The 17,660-nt window shown below is 28.5% G+C and overlaps 1 protein-coding gene and 1 non-coding gene across 2 annotated transcripts in view; one reads left to right on the top strand and one right to left on the bottom strand.

Moving 5' to 3' along the window:
* LOC105254367 (sestrin homolog) overlaps positions 1 to 17,660 on the bottom strand; it is a 182,442-nt gene that overhangs the window by 136,194 nt on the left and 28,588 nt on the right. Inside the window, exon 4 of the mRNA XM_011262997.3 lies at positions 14,387 to 14,452. Within this exon, the coding sequence (XP_011261299.1) occupies positions 14,387 to 14,452 (66 nt within the window). The remainder of the gene's footprint in view (positions 1 to 14,386; positions 14,453 to 17,660) is intronic.
* Trnak-cuu lies at positions 14,544 to 14,616 on the top strand. Its single transcript has one exon. It is a non-coding gene; the product is annotated as a tRNA-Lys (tRNA).

Below are 17,660 nucleotides of genomic sequence, written 5' to 3'. Positions count from 1 at the left end.
CGTGGTCGCGGCGACTACACGTCAAAGCTATGATTGTGACGTATGATTCATCCACAATGTAACAATAAATACATAAAAGCGTTTACTGCATTCCAAGGATTTAATCTCCTTATTTTTTTATGTAAGCGTATTGTCTTCATCTCAGCATCTCTTCATGTCAGCATCTTTATCTAATCTGTGTTATCTTCAAGTTTCCTTCGAGCACCTTCGAAAGCTTCTTTTATAAATGTTAGGGAATGTTAGGGAAAAGAGCAGGAGGATTCCAATTTTTGGAGTCGCAAATTCTTTTTGTTGTTTTTTTAAGGGCTTACATATGAGTAAAATTTTGAAAAAATCGATTTTTCTTTTTCTGCATTTCTTGAAAGTATGTGGTTTCAAGAATAGTGTTAAAATTATTAAGAAATTCGAAGAATTGTAGAAATTACGGAGAATTTACTTAAACAGATGCTTTATCTAATTAGCAACGATCAGATTAAAAAAAGTTTTTTACAAATGTTTAAAAAATGCATTGTTAACTTGAAAAAATAGATCAAAAATCGATTTAAAACTTCAAGCAGCCATCATTTTGCGAATTTTTTTTGGCTCGTAGCTAACTGTCTTGTATATCTAATTGTCACTAATTAGAAATTCAATGCCTATTTTTGTCCCAGATAACATAACAACTCAAAATGGTGAACACTGCAAAAGACGTTTTTAAAAACGGGGTTTATGCTAACGCTAATAAACAATATTAAATGTTGATAGACTTTAATAAAAAAATTCACAAACATATTAGAATACATGCTCTTTTTACCAAAAAAAAGTTTTTGAATAAAGTAATTATTTCTCGAGAAAAAAATTCCTAAAAAATGATCACTTTTTTGCCCGTCTACTCATATGTAAGCCCTTAAAGGTCAATTTTCTTAAAGTTCAAGATTTTGAAAATGTGTTTTATTGAAAATATTTCAGTAAAACTTACAAGATTTACCAAGTTAAATATTAATATATTATAAGTTATATTTTTAGTTATATTGTATTAGTTATATTTATAGAAAGAGCATCTCGCGCACATATATAAAGATAAAAATACGCTTGCATCTTGCATCCTTACATGTCTTTTCTTTGAAAGATGTTTAGACTGTACTATTTTTAATATATGCACACACACAATAAGTATTTATATCTATTGTGCACTCTCTCAAGCTCCAATATTTTCATATATATTGTTATTATTATAATAATAAGTGATTAATTTAACAAAAGAGTGTTTAATATCTGCTGTCGTGTTCTGTATAAGACTATTTTAGTGCTAAAATATAAAAAAATACGTTAGATAAACAAGAATTTTGTGACGCAATAAACTTATCGCTGAGAGCTCTCTCTCTCTCTCTCTCTCTCTCTGTATATATATATATATATATATATATATATATATATATATGTTTATATAGGTATATATACACACGAGTCTCTGCAATATTGAAAAATTTTTTAAATCCTGACTGTTAGTCTACTGCATATTTTGCATTTTTTTCGATAATTAATGAATTTACAAGCAAAGATTTATCAAAGAAGTGCTTAAAAACACACATATAAAATACATAATAAAAATTTTTACGCATTTTTGCTTTTAGATGTTTATATTGTGAGTCAGAAACGAATAGGAAAGCCAAAGTCTTTGCTTTTCAACGAGAATTACGTGTCAATATTGAATTAATATCTGTAATGAAAATCACTCTATTGAATCGCAAACAAAAGCTTATGTTAATGCATGACATGGGACATCGAGAGAACTATACAATGGACGTTCGACGCGTCGAAAAAAATATAGAACTAAAGACTGCTACCAGCAATAAAGTTTTGAGGAAAAAAGAATATCTCTTTTTTATCATAGAAAATATAACGTTTAAATTAACGTTAAAAAAATAAATCCGATCTCTCATTTACCTTAAACATTACCGCAAAAATACACATTTTTCGAGAAACCATGTTTTTTAAATTGATTCATATAATTTCTTGAAAATCAAATAAAATTTTACAGAAACATAAAATGTATATTTCCTTATCATTCTTAAATTATGGATAAGTTTATTATAGAATTTAATAAAATTTTAAATTCTTTTTGCGTAACTTTTAGGAAATCTTTTCTGAAAATAATTACTAATTATATCTCTATGATTTTTAAATCTGACATGTATAATTATTAATTTCAATGTTACTTTTTTTGTACAAAAATGATTTTCTTTTTTAAATAGAGAAATGACTGTGTGCTGATGATGTATTTTATGTTCATGTAAAATTTTAGTGATTAGTTTGTTTTCGTGAAACCATATAAACTAATTTAGAAAATATGTTTTCAAGAAAAATATATTTAAAAACTTTACGTAAAAAATTGTAGATCACAGATAAAGTAGATAAATTAAAGTTACTATTACTATGAAAAAAATTATGTCATGATTATATAATATATCCTCTTCTCCCCCTTATTTCCCGCTAAAAAACTGCCTCAGTTATATAAAATATTAGCTTAAATATTTAGTAAAATATTTAGCTTTCATTTTGATAATGCTGCCGTTCAATTTTTTTAAAACGCTCCATGTTTCCCGGATATGCTTCTATCTGTAAACTAATGATTTTATTTTCATTATACGTAATATATAAATAGCTAAGTTATTTTAATCCTTCCTGGCTCACAATATCATTGTTTAGGGGCGAAAATTCAAATCGATACATTTAAACTATTATTTTTATTTTGTGTGTTGTTTCTATAGTAAGCATATTTAATAAATTTTTAATTCATTAATTGTTAAAAAATTGTAGAAAAGATTCAATACGCTACAGCTATGTTTTTTATTGAATAAAATGTTTCGCATTTTTTTCCATTTTTCTCTAGAAATATACTTGTCAAAATAATAAATCTGTCATGAAAAATTCCTTTTACTTTGCTTTCTGAATTCTTTTAGAGGATATTTCAATTTTCTAATATGTATTTCTTCATCAATTTTTGGCATTCAGATGAAATCATGTTTGTTTTACTTGAGAGTATATTAAATTGTTTCTTAAGTAGTTATTTTAGAAGATTTTTGAACTTGGAGTAGACAACCACATGTGTATTTTATAAAAATTAATATTACGATTAGATACTGCCCAGCACAACTCTTTGAAGGAAAACAAGTTGACGAATCAATATATTTATTTTTATCTGTTTACTGCTTTCTGCAAAGTAATATAAGTTTGTAGATTTCTAAATTTCGTAAAAATTAAAAAAAATATTTTAAAAATTTCAGAACTTTATATTTTTTAAACTTCAAAAATGTCAATAAAAGTGTACAGTAAAAAATTTTTACAACTGGATAAATTGAGAACGTTTTTAAATCTCAAGAATATACTCTAAAAAATATAGAAATAACAAAAATAAATGTATATAAAGTTATAAAAATATAAAGTTAGAAAAGTTTGGACAGATTGGAATACATCTTTGCGTAGCTTTTTTCGCATATATTTAAAAAATAAAAATACTTCTAGAATTTAAAATAGAAAACTTTTAAGAATTTTATTAATGTTATATTTACTATTTATTAGCATTTTAATAGTAATTCGTAAGTTATATTTTATAAAGTATAAAAGTACAAAAATAAATCTTTCAAGATATTTTTCCATTCTCGCATACCTATCGCTATACATTCATTTTATTGATACATATATACGTGAATTTTCCGAGAAAATGTTTATTTCTTTTCATAAAATAAATGTATGTTTTCTTTATATTATATCGCACTATTTGTAGTTCGGATGAAAATTTCCAAAAATAATATCTCAATGTAAAAAAATAAATTATTACTTTAAAAATTAATTCGAAAGATATGAAGTTAATAATATACACTCAATTGTATAGAAAGGAAATCATAATAGAATCTCTATTCAATTCAAGTATCAAAGTTTACAATATAATTTTTAGATCTCTTTGTGAATGCGATCTGCGTTATAAATTGCGCGTTTGCGTGAATCTCATTACGTAATACGCGATATCAATATATCTTGGTCAAAGATAAGAAACTATTTTTATAAATATTTTGAGCCATAAACGTCGAATCCTATGGAACAAATTGAAAAAAATCAATTATCATATGAAAGAGAAAAAAGAGACACACACAGAAAGAGAAAGAGAAGGCAAAGAAACGATGTACACCGGATAGAAGCAATATCCGTGATTCGTTTTAAAGAGGCCACTCGCTTTGAGCTCGATTTTGTCCAAGAATAATATAACGACGGCAATTTTTACGGTAGCGTGTTATCGTTCGAGCGGCAATACGAATATTTTTTCCATTATTTGCGTAAAGGTCTTATCATTCTTCCATTTTCCTTGATTTTCTCTTTTTTTGTTAACTTGCCTTAAAGATAAGATCACCTGAGAAAATGTAAAAGAGAAAATTGCTCACTATACGCTAATGTATACAAGAACAATGATAGCAATTAAAAAAAAAAAAAAAAAAACGAAATAAGCATATGTAATACGTTTACTTAAAATTAAAAAAAGATAAAAAAATGTTTAAGAATTATTTATTTATAGAAAAAATTATTAAAAAGAAATATAAATTATTTATTTTAATTTTTAGCAATATTCGTTAGATTATTATTTATATTTATTATTTATATTTATTATTATTTTATTATAATATATCATATATTATTTGTTACATAGAAGATTAAATAATTCAATATCTATTGCTTGTTGCTTTAAATATAAATAAAATATAGTTAAAAAAATATATTTTATTGAATAATCTAAATTTAAAACAATTGTTTTAGATTAATTTATTTTGTTTAAGTAAAAATACTAATAAATACGTAATTGATTAACTACATATCAGCCAGCTCTTAGTATATAACTATTGTTACTAATATCAAACCTTTCTAAAAATTACCCAGACAGTCTAACTTGACAATGAAAATTTGAAAAACTATAGTATTTCAATTACTTAAAATGTGAATCTTATATGAGTTTCATAAAAGGAGATATAAAATATCTCTCTACTGTGCAAATTAAACTGAAATATATATTTATATATTTATAATATATTTATATAGATTTAGCCTATTTGATAAGTAAGAACAAGAAAACAGATATAAAAAAATATATGAAATTTACAAATCTTTATAACATGACATGAGATAAATGTTTTGCAAAACATTTACTTAATTTTATGTCAGATTTGAATCTCGGCCACAAAGAGCTTATTATATAAATCTGTTTTGTTTGACGTCTACATCACTAGTTTAAAAAACTAATCATGAGTAATTTAAGAAATTTTTGACACTACGATGAAATAATAAACTGGTTACGTCAATCAAGACGATAACACGCAATTTAAGCGATAACTTAAGATAAAAATGTAATAGAGGCGTGTCGGACTTCGACCAATCGAGTCTGTTCTGGAATTGAGTCCCTCTGTAAATTGACGCTCGTGTTTGTCATCGAGACAGAAATCAGAGCTTGAACAATGCTATTCCATAAAGAGAACTCGTGTTTTAGCTTAGCTTATGTCTCGACCACCCGTAGAAAGTATAACAACAAACATCGATACGCGATAATGAAATTCTATTCCCAACAAAGGAGAGCATATGATATTCTTAGCGGCTTACAATTCGAAGAAAGAAATATCTCTGGGAATGATTGAATCAATAAACCTGATTTAGTATGTCTCGCTACCTTAATAATATCATTAATTATTAATATATGCATGTAATATATGTACATTAATTATTAATCAAAGCTACGCATATTAATTAACAATTACAGTAATTATTCTGATATTCAAAAACTATATCTTGATCCTTCAAATATATTCTTCTTTAGTACATATATATTCATTAATTTCTCAACTAAAAAGTTTAATTAAAATTAAATGAAGAGATAATTATCAATTTCGTCAACTTTTAATATCTAAAATTAAAGTTTCAAAAGCAAATGCATTAAATTTCTGCTGTGAAACACAATCTTAAAATCAGTTTTTTGCAAAATTGAAACCGCTATTAAATTAATTTTTTTTATATATCTCTCAGTCATTTTTGATCAAATTCTGATAAAAATATATATCATAGTTATATTTTATCTTTTACAAATTGGAAGAATGTTTTGCTTCAAACTGTAATTACCTTGAACCAAAAGAACAATCGAGAGAAAGAAAACTTAAAAGCCATTTGTTATCTCGATCTACACCGATGCCGTATATATATCATCGACATGTATCGACATATCTATTGATCCAAAGATATAACAATTAAACCACAGTGGGAAGAAATTGTGAAAAATATTCTCTGTTATAATAATACAAAGAGCAAAAGTAGCACAAAGTGGTTTCTTGTAAAGAAATATATAATCAACGCAGAGATTACAAAATCATTCGAAAGATTATATGCGACTCTTCAATGTCGATATTTTTCAAATACTTGTCACTTAAATCTGACACTCGATAAAATGTGCTGTGTGTGTGATAAGAACTAATAAAAATGACAGCTCTTACAAATCGGATCGAGTCAAATATTCTGTCAAACGTTTGCAAAAATGTTATATTTCTTATTCAATCAATTACTTTTAAGCTATTTTCACTCTGAGAAGTTTCGTGAGATATTTCTTCCATACATGTACGATATATCATAAACATTTTTCACATTAAATAAAAAAATTAAAATTACGGATCAACAATCTGCGTTTCATAAGCTCGATTTATTATTCTTTTTTAAGCTTAAATAATAAATAAATTTCATCAATACAGATAAGATATAGCTTAAGTGATCAGAGTTAATTCTAAAAATGGAAAATTAATGCGATTGTCCGTATAAAATAATGATAAAATATCAGAATTCCAACAGTAGAAGAACGTTTGAAATGTCTGCCGGCGCCCAGACGGCTTGTATCAAATGTCCTGCTCATTTTCAATTCGCTCCCGAACATATTTCTGAGGTAATATTTCCATAGATATTCCGGTTATGCGGCAGATATTTATTTGCCTCCGAGCCGAGCGTGGACTGCGTAAAATGGGGTGGGATTTACATGAAAAATCTCTCTATTTCCACCCGACTGTTGGCCCTTTCTCTTGCGTTATCTCCCACACGTGCATCTATTTCGCGTCAATGATATCGTTGGCAGCGAAAAATGAAGACCAAGAGAGAGAATCATTATATGTGCTCCAACGTTCCGATAAACACGCGTGTATAATTGCGTTACACGGCGTACTAGCATCGTTACACCTTTGATAAATCATACTGCTGCCAGGTGCGCGATATATTTTTTTTTAAATAAAATTACCAGCCAGAGGAACCTTGCGGAGCATACCCTACAAGAGAGCACGCGACGCGCTACATAAATGTTGTTGAATATTTCAAACTTCGTTAGTGGCCCACCCACTAAGCTCTAGAGTCTTTCTATATATTGTGCACGCATACACACATTTTGTTTACCTGTTAAAAATTATCTTCCGCGCGATACTATCTTTTCTCCCTCATGTATGTATATATATAATTAATTCTGGAGTATTTTACATGCATTGTACGTAATAATTAAATAAATTAAATAAATTACTATCGCGAAGATAAATAAATTATTTTTCAAAGTAAATTAAATTCTAAATTATAGTTGGCTCGATGTCTCCTTCCTTTGTTGCTCCTTTATCGCTCATTCGCGAAAACATAGTTAATTACGGTCACGCATGCACTAATCGATAGAATACTAAGTGTGTTATTGTACGCTCTCAATCTAAAAATAGCAAATAAAGTTTAAGTTGCTAAACAATATAAAACTTTGATAAATAACGATGTGATGCTCATGAGCCTTTTACCGCAATAGTCACTCAATCATACGAATTAATAATTATAATCATTAATCGCGTCATAAAATAATCGTGTCTCGAAGTATAATGCGACAGAGGATAATCAAAGGGATTATAAATTATATTATTGTGATATATTTTCGGATGATAATTATTTCTTTTTGCATACTCGGGGAGAAAAATTCAAAAATATATTTTATATTTCGAATTTTGAATCTTTTCTCATTTAGATTTTAAATGCTAATCACTTATGTGTAATAATACATAATTAAGAACAAATAATAGTATAAAGTACAGAATTGAATGGTTAAAATAACGAATAATCAGCGTCAAGATTGATAAGATCAACACTAATCAATTGTTGATTAATAATATAATACTGAAATAGTATTTTCACGTATATTTTACAAGTAGATATTTTGTCGTGATAACAAATTGATTGTCGGTTATGCAGTATTTGACCTTCGCTTTTCGCGGCGTATTGAGTGCTATTGTTGACATGCTTTGTGCGGCTCTGCATTTGCATTGCGAAACTTGAACGAGAAGTCAGAAGTCATAACGCGAGCTTTTACGTATATCGTAAAATTACTCTTCGAAATGCGAGGTTACTTTTTATAATTTTTGCAATTAGCGATTTACGCGACCAAACAATTCTATGAAACAATTCTATGATTAATAATTCTATGATAACAATTCTATGATTAATAATAGTATTGGTAAGAGATTATTTATATAAATATATTGTTTTTTTTATCCAGATATTGATATTAATACTTCCTTATATGTTTACATTCGAATACATCTTGCATCGTACTTTGAACTATTTTGTTATCAGTTTAAACTAACAGTAAGTTAACAGTTTACTTATCAGTTTAATTATAGTTCATGTTCATAATCATAATATCGAGAACATAAAATAATACGCATATAACCGTACAATTTATATTCAAATAACGAAAATTTATACATGTATAATGTATACATCGCTATTTATACACATATCTAAATGTGTGTGTGTGTGAGTAATCTATTAAAATTTTGCGGGACTTTTAATCTAATCAAAATCTATTGTATGAATAATCGACAAATTTGATTGTACCTTTAAATGCAATTTGCGGAAGGTATTTTTTTACTTTATATTTTAACTTATATATTTATGATTTGTAAAATTAATTTGTAAAATTAATTTGTAAAATTAATTACTTTGCGAATATTATTTAAAGAATTTATGCTTTCTTATAATACATATAAAATATTCCAGATTTTATTTTCTGATAAGAATTTTGTGAGAAATTATTAAATGTAGAAATTGATTTATAAAGTTTTTTTTTTAAATATGTATATATCTGTGTGTTTTGTGTGTCTGTGCATTATTAATCGATTAATAAAGATATATATTAATTATTGTATGTCTGGATTTAATATATCGTGTATAATGATATCCATCATATTTTTTTATATCTCGGAAGAAAAGAGTCGTTTATATAAATTTATGTAAATTAACTATACTTATATATGACAAGACTGACATTTTATATGCGCATTCTTCTTTTATATATTTTTGTTTGTTGTAAAAATTCAACGAGTTATCTCCGTGTGACCGAGTTACCGTAAAATCATCGAAAAAAAAATACAAGAAGATATGATAGCAATCCCGTAGAGATTGGGGGAAAAAATGAATTGTAACTTTTGATTACGCGCAGCGAAGATTATAATGTGCTGCAATTTGCCGCGACTTGAATTGTCATTTGCAGTTGTTGCGAATGAATTACAGTTTCACGAATTCCGCAACGGCATTTCATCGTTGCCATGGAAATTGCTTTGATGACGGTTTATTGGTTTCGTAACTAAATGTGATAATTAAGCGCAGTAACGCACATTGCGCGTATTACACCGATGCGAGTTGCAATTTCAAGCGAATAATAGTACGAAAAATACATTTTAAGGAGAAAAAAAAGAAACGATATCATGATGTTTTATCTTTATCTCTTACGCGTATCGTAACAGTACGAATTAACGGGACAAAAAAACAGACCATGCTTCGCGAATGCGACTAGACGATTGCATTCGTCGTCGCGTTTGGCGAATTCTTTTCTGTGAGATCTTTCGAAACACCGTTCGCGAAATTAAAGCAATTGCTACCTTCTATTCACAGGAGTCATTACGTCGAATTGATAAACGCACGCAAGCACCGACTACGACAATTGGTGCATTAAAGAAGACGAGGCGCGATGTCAACGACCTGTAGATAATCGTATATAGATGAAGGCGTGACATCAGAGAGGAAGATAAGGGGTCACGGATAAAGTGGTCGCTTTTTTTTACCGCTCTAATCAGTATATTTTTCTCTTAGCGTGAGAAAAGATTATTATTTTGATTAACATTCGCGGTTACATTAATGATGATTAAATAATAAGAAAAATATTTAATACTCGCTATAATTATCTTAATATGCCCGTTATTAACGATTTTTAAAATTAGAACCGTCTACTGGTTATTTTGCTTTGGTCGCACTTTATCGTACTGCACACGGCGAGATATCGAATAGCACTAGTTTAGACACTAATTAACGTCATTAACGGGATAAACTGTGCGCTCTTTACTGCGCTGTGGGCTTTAAGGCTAAGCTAAGCGAGCTAAATTCCGCGCTCCAATACGTAATTAATAGTTACTTTAATGCTTGCGACGAGAAAAAATATTTACAGAGGAATAAAAAATGGAACACGATAAAATACTGATTTAATTTTCGATAAATTTTTAACTGACATTATAATAAAATATCGCAGAAAAATAAATGTGCTTCTCGTTTACAGAAAGTTTCATTTCTAAAACAAAATGTTAATATATTAAAATAAAGCAATCGACGTTATTCCATAAAGTGAAGATTTATACACATAGATATATAGATATAGAACATTCATCGTCCATCTTCAAGTGCGTTATCAACGAGATTGCGCGATATGAATTATTTTCAAAAGTGCAAATGAAATCAAAGATTCAATTCGCGCTCCAATAGAGTTTGTATATGAAGCACGTATGAGCCATTCGTAATCGCTTGATCTAGGAATAATATTTATTGATCCGATCAAGATTCCCGAGAATTTTCAGCCTCTTCTTTTCCACGTATATTTCTCTTCTCTTTTCTTATTTGTAATTTTTCGTAAAAGTTTAAACTATCTCTCTACAACAAATGTAGTAAAAATTAGTCGCGTTAGAAACTCGAATTATATCGAATTTAGTTTCGAGAAATAATGATTTTAGACAGATGAAAAATAAAATTTCATTTATTCCTTATTCTCTTGATATCTGACACCGGTTCCGCGATATCTGGAGAACTACTGCAAAGTAGAACGTTCGATAATATCCCTTGGAAATTGACCGATGTGTGAGAATGTAAGATAGTTATAGAAGAGAAGATGTATATACTTTTGAATAATCTAATAAAAGCGATCCAATGAAATTGGATAATAAAATATTTTGCAAAAAGAGACGAAAAGAAAAGAGATAAATATAATCACAGTAAGTTGTAAAATTAATATACAAAAAAATACTGAAATAAAAATAATTAACGTGACATGACGCGTCTTTCTGTAATAAAATAAATTCATAATCAATATGCTGTAAAATCGTTTTAAATTACTACGACGTATTTGGTGTGCATTCAAAGATAGAGAATGATGTCACGAGAGCATGATATTATATATATTGCACAATAAATAAGTCACGCACCTGTCACCCACATAAGAAATCTTGTGCAAATCTAAAAACGTAATAATAAAAATCATCGATTACGATATATTATCGGTTGCTATCCGAGCTCTTGATGATCGATCGTCAACTTCGTCGACGTTGCAAAACGTATAAGAATAACATAAAGATGACAGACATCAAGGAATCAATAAGCAATTCATTATATATACGTCGAAAGAATTTCATATATGTCGTAAACATACCTATAAAATACCGTAGTATATGAGTTTTTTAATTTTTAATCGCTTGTAACTTGAAAGATTTTAAAGTGTCATTATTAAAATAATCATTATTACGACCATATTTCTGAAGAGTCCTAAATATTTTAATTTTCCATGTTTCTGAGGAGTCCTAAATATTTAAATTTTCAATTTTTTTTATTCTTCTAGTTAACTTATGTTATTTTTTATGTATTAAGAGTAACATGACAAAGAAAAGAAATATATTTTATCTATAATGAATGTCTATTTTTTCGCTTTACAAAACTATTTTAAGATATTATGGACAATGCGCCCGAGTAAAGCCATAGTGTGCGATTTATTTGTAAAAAAGGAATACACTTGTTTACACTTACCTGCTTACACTTTATTATAGAGATGCAATGTTGTAACTCTCATAAAAACGATAGATGCAATACTTTATACATATAATCACTTTGTAATAAATCAGAAAAATTACCGGCGTAAGAGCGCTTTCTAAAAAAAATATGTAACATCTGTTTACAACACGTAATTTTATCTTTATTGAAAAATTAATGGAATGGAAATTTGATGTTGCCTACCACATTTTTTTTATAACAGCTTGGTCTTTTTTTTAATTCTGAGACTCATGTATAAGATAATCAAACTTATTTATGATTGACAACGTATTTGTATTCCCTTATACAATGGAACAGTCTCTGATAACTATTGTATAATATGTATGAATAATTATTACAAGCACGACACACATTTTATGATAATTCGAGCTGATATTTTCTCTCATCTTAAAACGAAAATGTGCGCCGATTAGTAATCTTATCTCAAACAAGGACGTTCGCGTGTATTGCACTTTGTGAAATAGCGTAAAAGAGATTTGAAATTATAATCCACAAATTATTACACTACGATAAATCATTAAATTACGACCATTTATTTTGGCGTATGAATCGCGATAAACTCATATATTAATCAAAATAAATTGCAGTGCAAAATTAGTTTCTCGTTAATGTATGCAATGCGTTGCACATTGCGTCAGCGATTCTCGAGCACGAAATGTGATTCGAGTGTTATTATTAGATTACATTAAAATTCATATAACGACGAAACAACATTAGTATAATCCATATAGTTAATAATTGACATCAGTGATAATTAGATAATTAATTAAAGCTCTGGATTATATTGGAAACTGCATTTCCTTTGTGGCTTTTAACAGCGCGGAAATTCATTCGTTATTTGCATAAAAGTGCCCATTTATATATCGAATGACATTAATAACCACGCTAATTAGATGCTTTAGAATCGCGTGATAACTTGATCATTGGCGCCATCTGGAAATTGATATTGTAATCAATATCCTTTTCTATATCCCATACCGATAAGATAAAAATTTAAAATATATGCGAAGAATAAGCTAGAGATAAAAGATAAAGGTATTTTAGTTTAATATTATTTTTTATAATAGATATAATAATTTATCAAAAATATATAGAAAACTGAAGAATATAAGAAAATGAAATAATCAATGTTAACTGCAATCCTCGTGTAGTCTTTTCTAACACGGGTACTGACAGATTTTATTAAAAATATTTTCAAAATATCTGTCAAAAGATCCACGTACATTTACTCGATCGGCAATGCAGTTATCTCTATAGATATGTAGAACCATAATAAAGAAATATATTTCAACCAGAACCAGATAGTCATAATACTCACGTTTAATTATAGTAAATTAAAGATCATGGGGAACAAGTAAACCGACTTGACACCCGGTATAATGTGAACCAATTGTCAGGACCGATTTCGTTACCGACCATTGTCAATCAGCTGGCGAGATCATTGACATTGTTGGCGCCAATGCGATGACCCAGATTTTGCGGCAACATTAACCGATTCGTTTTTCATGTCCTACTTTTTATGACCACGATTGCGAATAAAATAATTCAGCTATCCATGCCAATCTCTAAAGAAAAAAAAATAAAATAAAAATAAGAATAAAAAGAAAAGTCGCGCATATTTACTTTAACGCATTGCCGATCGTGCATTACGCGACATAAATTGTTTCATTTTTATGACGCTCACATGCTTCATTTATGATTTTAATAAAAAAGTTATAGCTGATGTTATTACGAGATAAAAATATTACAATCAAAATTCGAATATATTTCAAATAGCATTATTTCGTAATAAATAATAAAAATAATAACATTTCACAAAGATGACTTATCTTTGCAAACAAAAAGAGATCGATTATATTTTAAATAGTCATTATCATTATATTTAATATATGACTTATCTTTATTTATCTTAAAACCGATTTTACTTTGTCTATCAGTGAATCGCATAAATCACATAAGATAACCATAATGCTGCATCGATGATAAAATCGATGATATAATATATACTAAGCCATAAAGTTTTCTACAAAATCATTTTCACAAATGCTAATTAATATTAACCATAATGATTTGATTGAATTTCCGTCTCTTTCTTTGAAAACACAAATAGAAAGATATACAGGACTAATAAGCCAAATTTTAATTAATTTTAATTAACATTTGAGAGAATGATTAATGCAATTTGATATACTAATCTACGAAAGCAATTGACGCATGCAAAATTACTTACCTCCGAAAGAGGGACGAAGGCACTAGGTCCATCGAAAGCCGGCACTGGTACTGGAAGTCCTCTATCCTGTGACAAAAAGAAAAATTACGTTTCCTACTGTACTATATTCGTATCTAATATCAAGAAAACTAGGAAAAAATACAACGGACTCTCGACAGCCCGGCTAGCTCAGTCGGTAGAGCATGAGACTCTTAATCTCAGGGTCGTGGGTTCGAGCCCCACGTTGGGCGATTTCTCTTTTTTGTATTTCAATGATTTGTATTTTACCGTAAATAGTCTGTATTTAAAAATCACCAAAATATATATATATAGCTATTATATATTTATTATTTTATTCATCATTTTCGTAAAATATATATTGTAAAATAAAAGCTTTCTTTTAGTAAAAAACAGAGTCAATAAATAATTTGTTGCTACAAATACACGAATACAATATTAAAATAAATATATCACTGAATAATTTAACTTTGTTGCGAAATAAAAATGTTTTTATCATATAATTGTTTTTGAGATATTAATCGAAATATAATTTTCAAATATTATCAATTTATAATAAAAATTGTACTTAAAATAGAAATTAAAAAAATATTAAAACTGAGGGAATAAGCGACAGATGGATTTTGATATTATCAATTACTTTTAATTTATAATTATAGTACAATTAAAACTGAGTATCATTCAAAAAATAATAACTTGATTAATTATATTTCATATTTTTTATATAAAAATAAGAATTTAGATAAAATGTTTATTAATAATCTATTATATCACAATTAAAATTTTACTTTTGTAAATTCGTATTTTATTTTCTTCGCATTATTAGAAGAACATTTTTATTTCGACATCTATCTTATCTATAAAAGAATCAAGTACGTTCAACTGAAATAACATAGATTGAAACTTTTATGGAACAATGCTCTTATTGTTAATCTAAATTTAGTTGAACATATCTATTATATATTCGAAAATAAAAAAAGATAAAGAAATTAAAAATATTTCATAAATTTTACATGCAATTATGAATGTCACAATATGATACATTGTATTTTTGTAAAACCTTCTTTTCCTAGCTTTCTGTTTCTGTCGACTTCGTGCCTGAAAATTGTTCTGCACTATGTATAAAGCTTTACACACAAGTCGTATCGATCGACCTCGAGTGTGACAATATCGGTGAGCATAACTGTCGGCCAAAACAGCGGATTCTACATTCACGGATGATAATATATTTTTTTTGCCTTGCTATTATCAGAGACTAAATATCAATACGTTTCTTATATTATTCTTTCCTACATCCGTGTATCTTACTCTTATTATATATATATATATATATATATATATATATATATATATATCGAAAATTGTAAAAAATGATCGTATTGTTTATATGCTATTAAAATAAATAAAATTACAAATTCATTTATGAGCTTGTTTATAATATATGTATATACATTCAGAGAAAAAACGAGAAATAAAATTCATATAAGAAAATTTTTCATCCCTTCTTAAAGAGAATTAAATCATTTTTCCAAGAATTAATTATAATGGTACAGTTTTCGAAATTTGTATTAAAAAAGCACAATAATACACGCTTCTTTGGCCTTCTCGAGAAGCTCAAAAATAGCCGATTATTTTTCCAGTTTACTTTCATCCTACTATTATAAACGAATGAAATTCAAATATATTATTGTACACAATGTCATTTCTTGCGAAAGCTGGGAAAAAATGACACTAAAATAATATGAAGTTACCGGTCGGAAACATTTTTTGAAAGCCTTTCAATCTTACAACATTCTGCGATTTGCCTCTATTTCCGTCTCGGTTACTTGAATATTTGCAATGCATTGCGTGTTCGTTCGCTCGTTCGCTCATTCGTTCGTTCGTTCGTTCCGTTCTGACACTAACTAGCGCGCGAGTTTCGCTAGTATTGTCAGGTATTTCTTTTAACGGCACACCGAAGTACATGGATTAGTCCAATTTGCCACGGTCCTTCGAAAAGATTAACTGCCGTCGTAATAAGATTAATGACCGTCGTGAAACTATTCGGTACGAGAGAAAGAGCAACTCTCGCGATAGGCCAAAGTTGTGCTTCAACCGCGAACTACCTAGGTACAGGATATTTTTAGCCCGCGGTTCAAACGCCTCCCCAAATAGCCAGTCAAAACAAGTCCATTAATATAACCGACAGTTACTCCTATCCGGTTTATGTTTTATGCATAAGCACATCTTGCTCTGGATTATTCCCACGCACTCATTTTTTTTACAACTTATGATTTGAAGTAATCATTTTGTTCGTCGTCAAAGATTATCCAGATCTCAAACACAAAATTTTCAAGCTACTTCCCATGACTAATTGCAATAATGTATAATATTATAAAAAAATCAAATTCGTCTAAAGAAACAAAACTTGAGCGCGAAAATTGAGCAGCGGTTACTTCCGGAATGCGTGAGCAGCTGCCACGAGAGACTCCGTAAATCTGTCTCCTAGTAGTTTATTTATTAAGAAAGCTATAAAACAATGGCGCGCATTAAGAGCGGAGATACAAAGTCAGAACAGCGTAAGAATCGCGCCCGGCAGTTACTCTTTGCGAAGGACTCGAATAAATTGCCACAAAGCTGGAGAGATAAAGCTTGAAATATTCTGGACAATCTCAATTCCGCCGCGGAATGTGTATAGCATATCTCAGAATAATTGTGCACTTCCTCTTCGAGACATGAATACCGGAGTTTGCTCCAAAATTAGGCGGCATTAGTGATTTCCAAGATATATATATATATATATATATATATATATATATATATATATACATTAATTAAATAAAAATTAATACTTTTTAAATTAAGCTATATTTTGTAAAATTCAAATGAGATGTGCATATTTTCTTTTTTTTTCAATTTTAAATATGCATATTTTATTATATGTTATATTTAAAATTATATATTTTTTAAATATTGAATCATTGAAGATAATTTCTGCAGGAAATTCTAGCATATAATAAAAAGTTTTATAATAATTTAAGTCTTCATTCGCGTTACGAGACTTGTGTAAATGATTTCGCGTCATAAAGCTAGATAGTTCATCCTAAAGACAGGTGATATACCTAAGATATTCCATATGTATGCGTCGGTATGTTTCTTTGTGTTCGCCGTTTTCAACTTTTGTCTCGTGTTACCTAATAAACTTTACAAATATATATACAAGAGCGAATGTTCGAGCTAGTGCAAACTTTAGTGAAACCCTTGCGAAAGAATTTCGGCCGAGTGCACGCGAGAGTGC

Source organism: Camponotus floridanus, unplaced genomic scaffold (assembly GCF_003227725.1).
Source record: "Camponotus floridanus strain SB8 unplaced genomic scaffold, Cflo_v7.5 scaffold13, whole genome shotgun sequence".
NCBI classification, from domain to species: domain Eukaryota; kingdom Metazoa; phylum Arthropoda; class Insecta; order Hymenoptera; family Formicidae; genus Camponotus; species Camponotus floridanus.
Note: the sequence above shows the minus strand (reverse complement) of the source record. Positions and strands in the feature narration are given on the sequence as shown.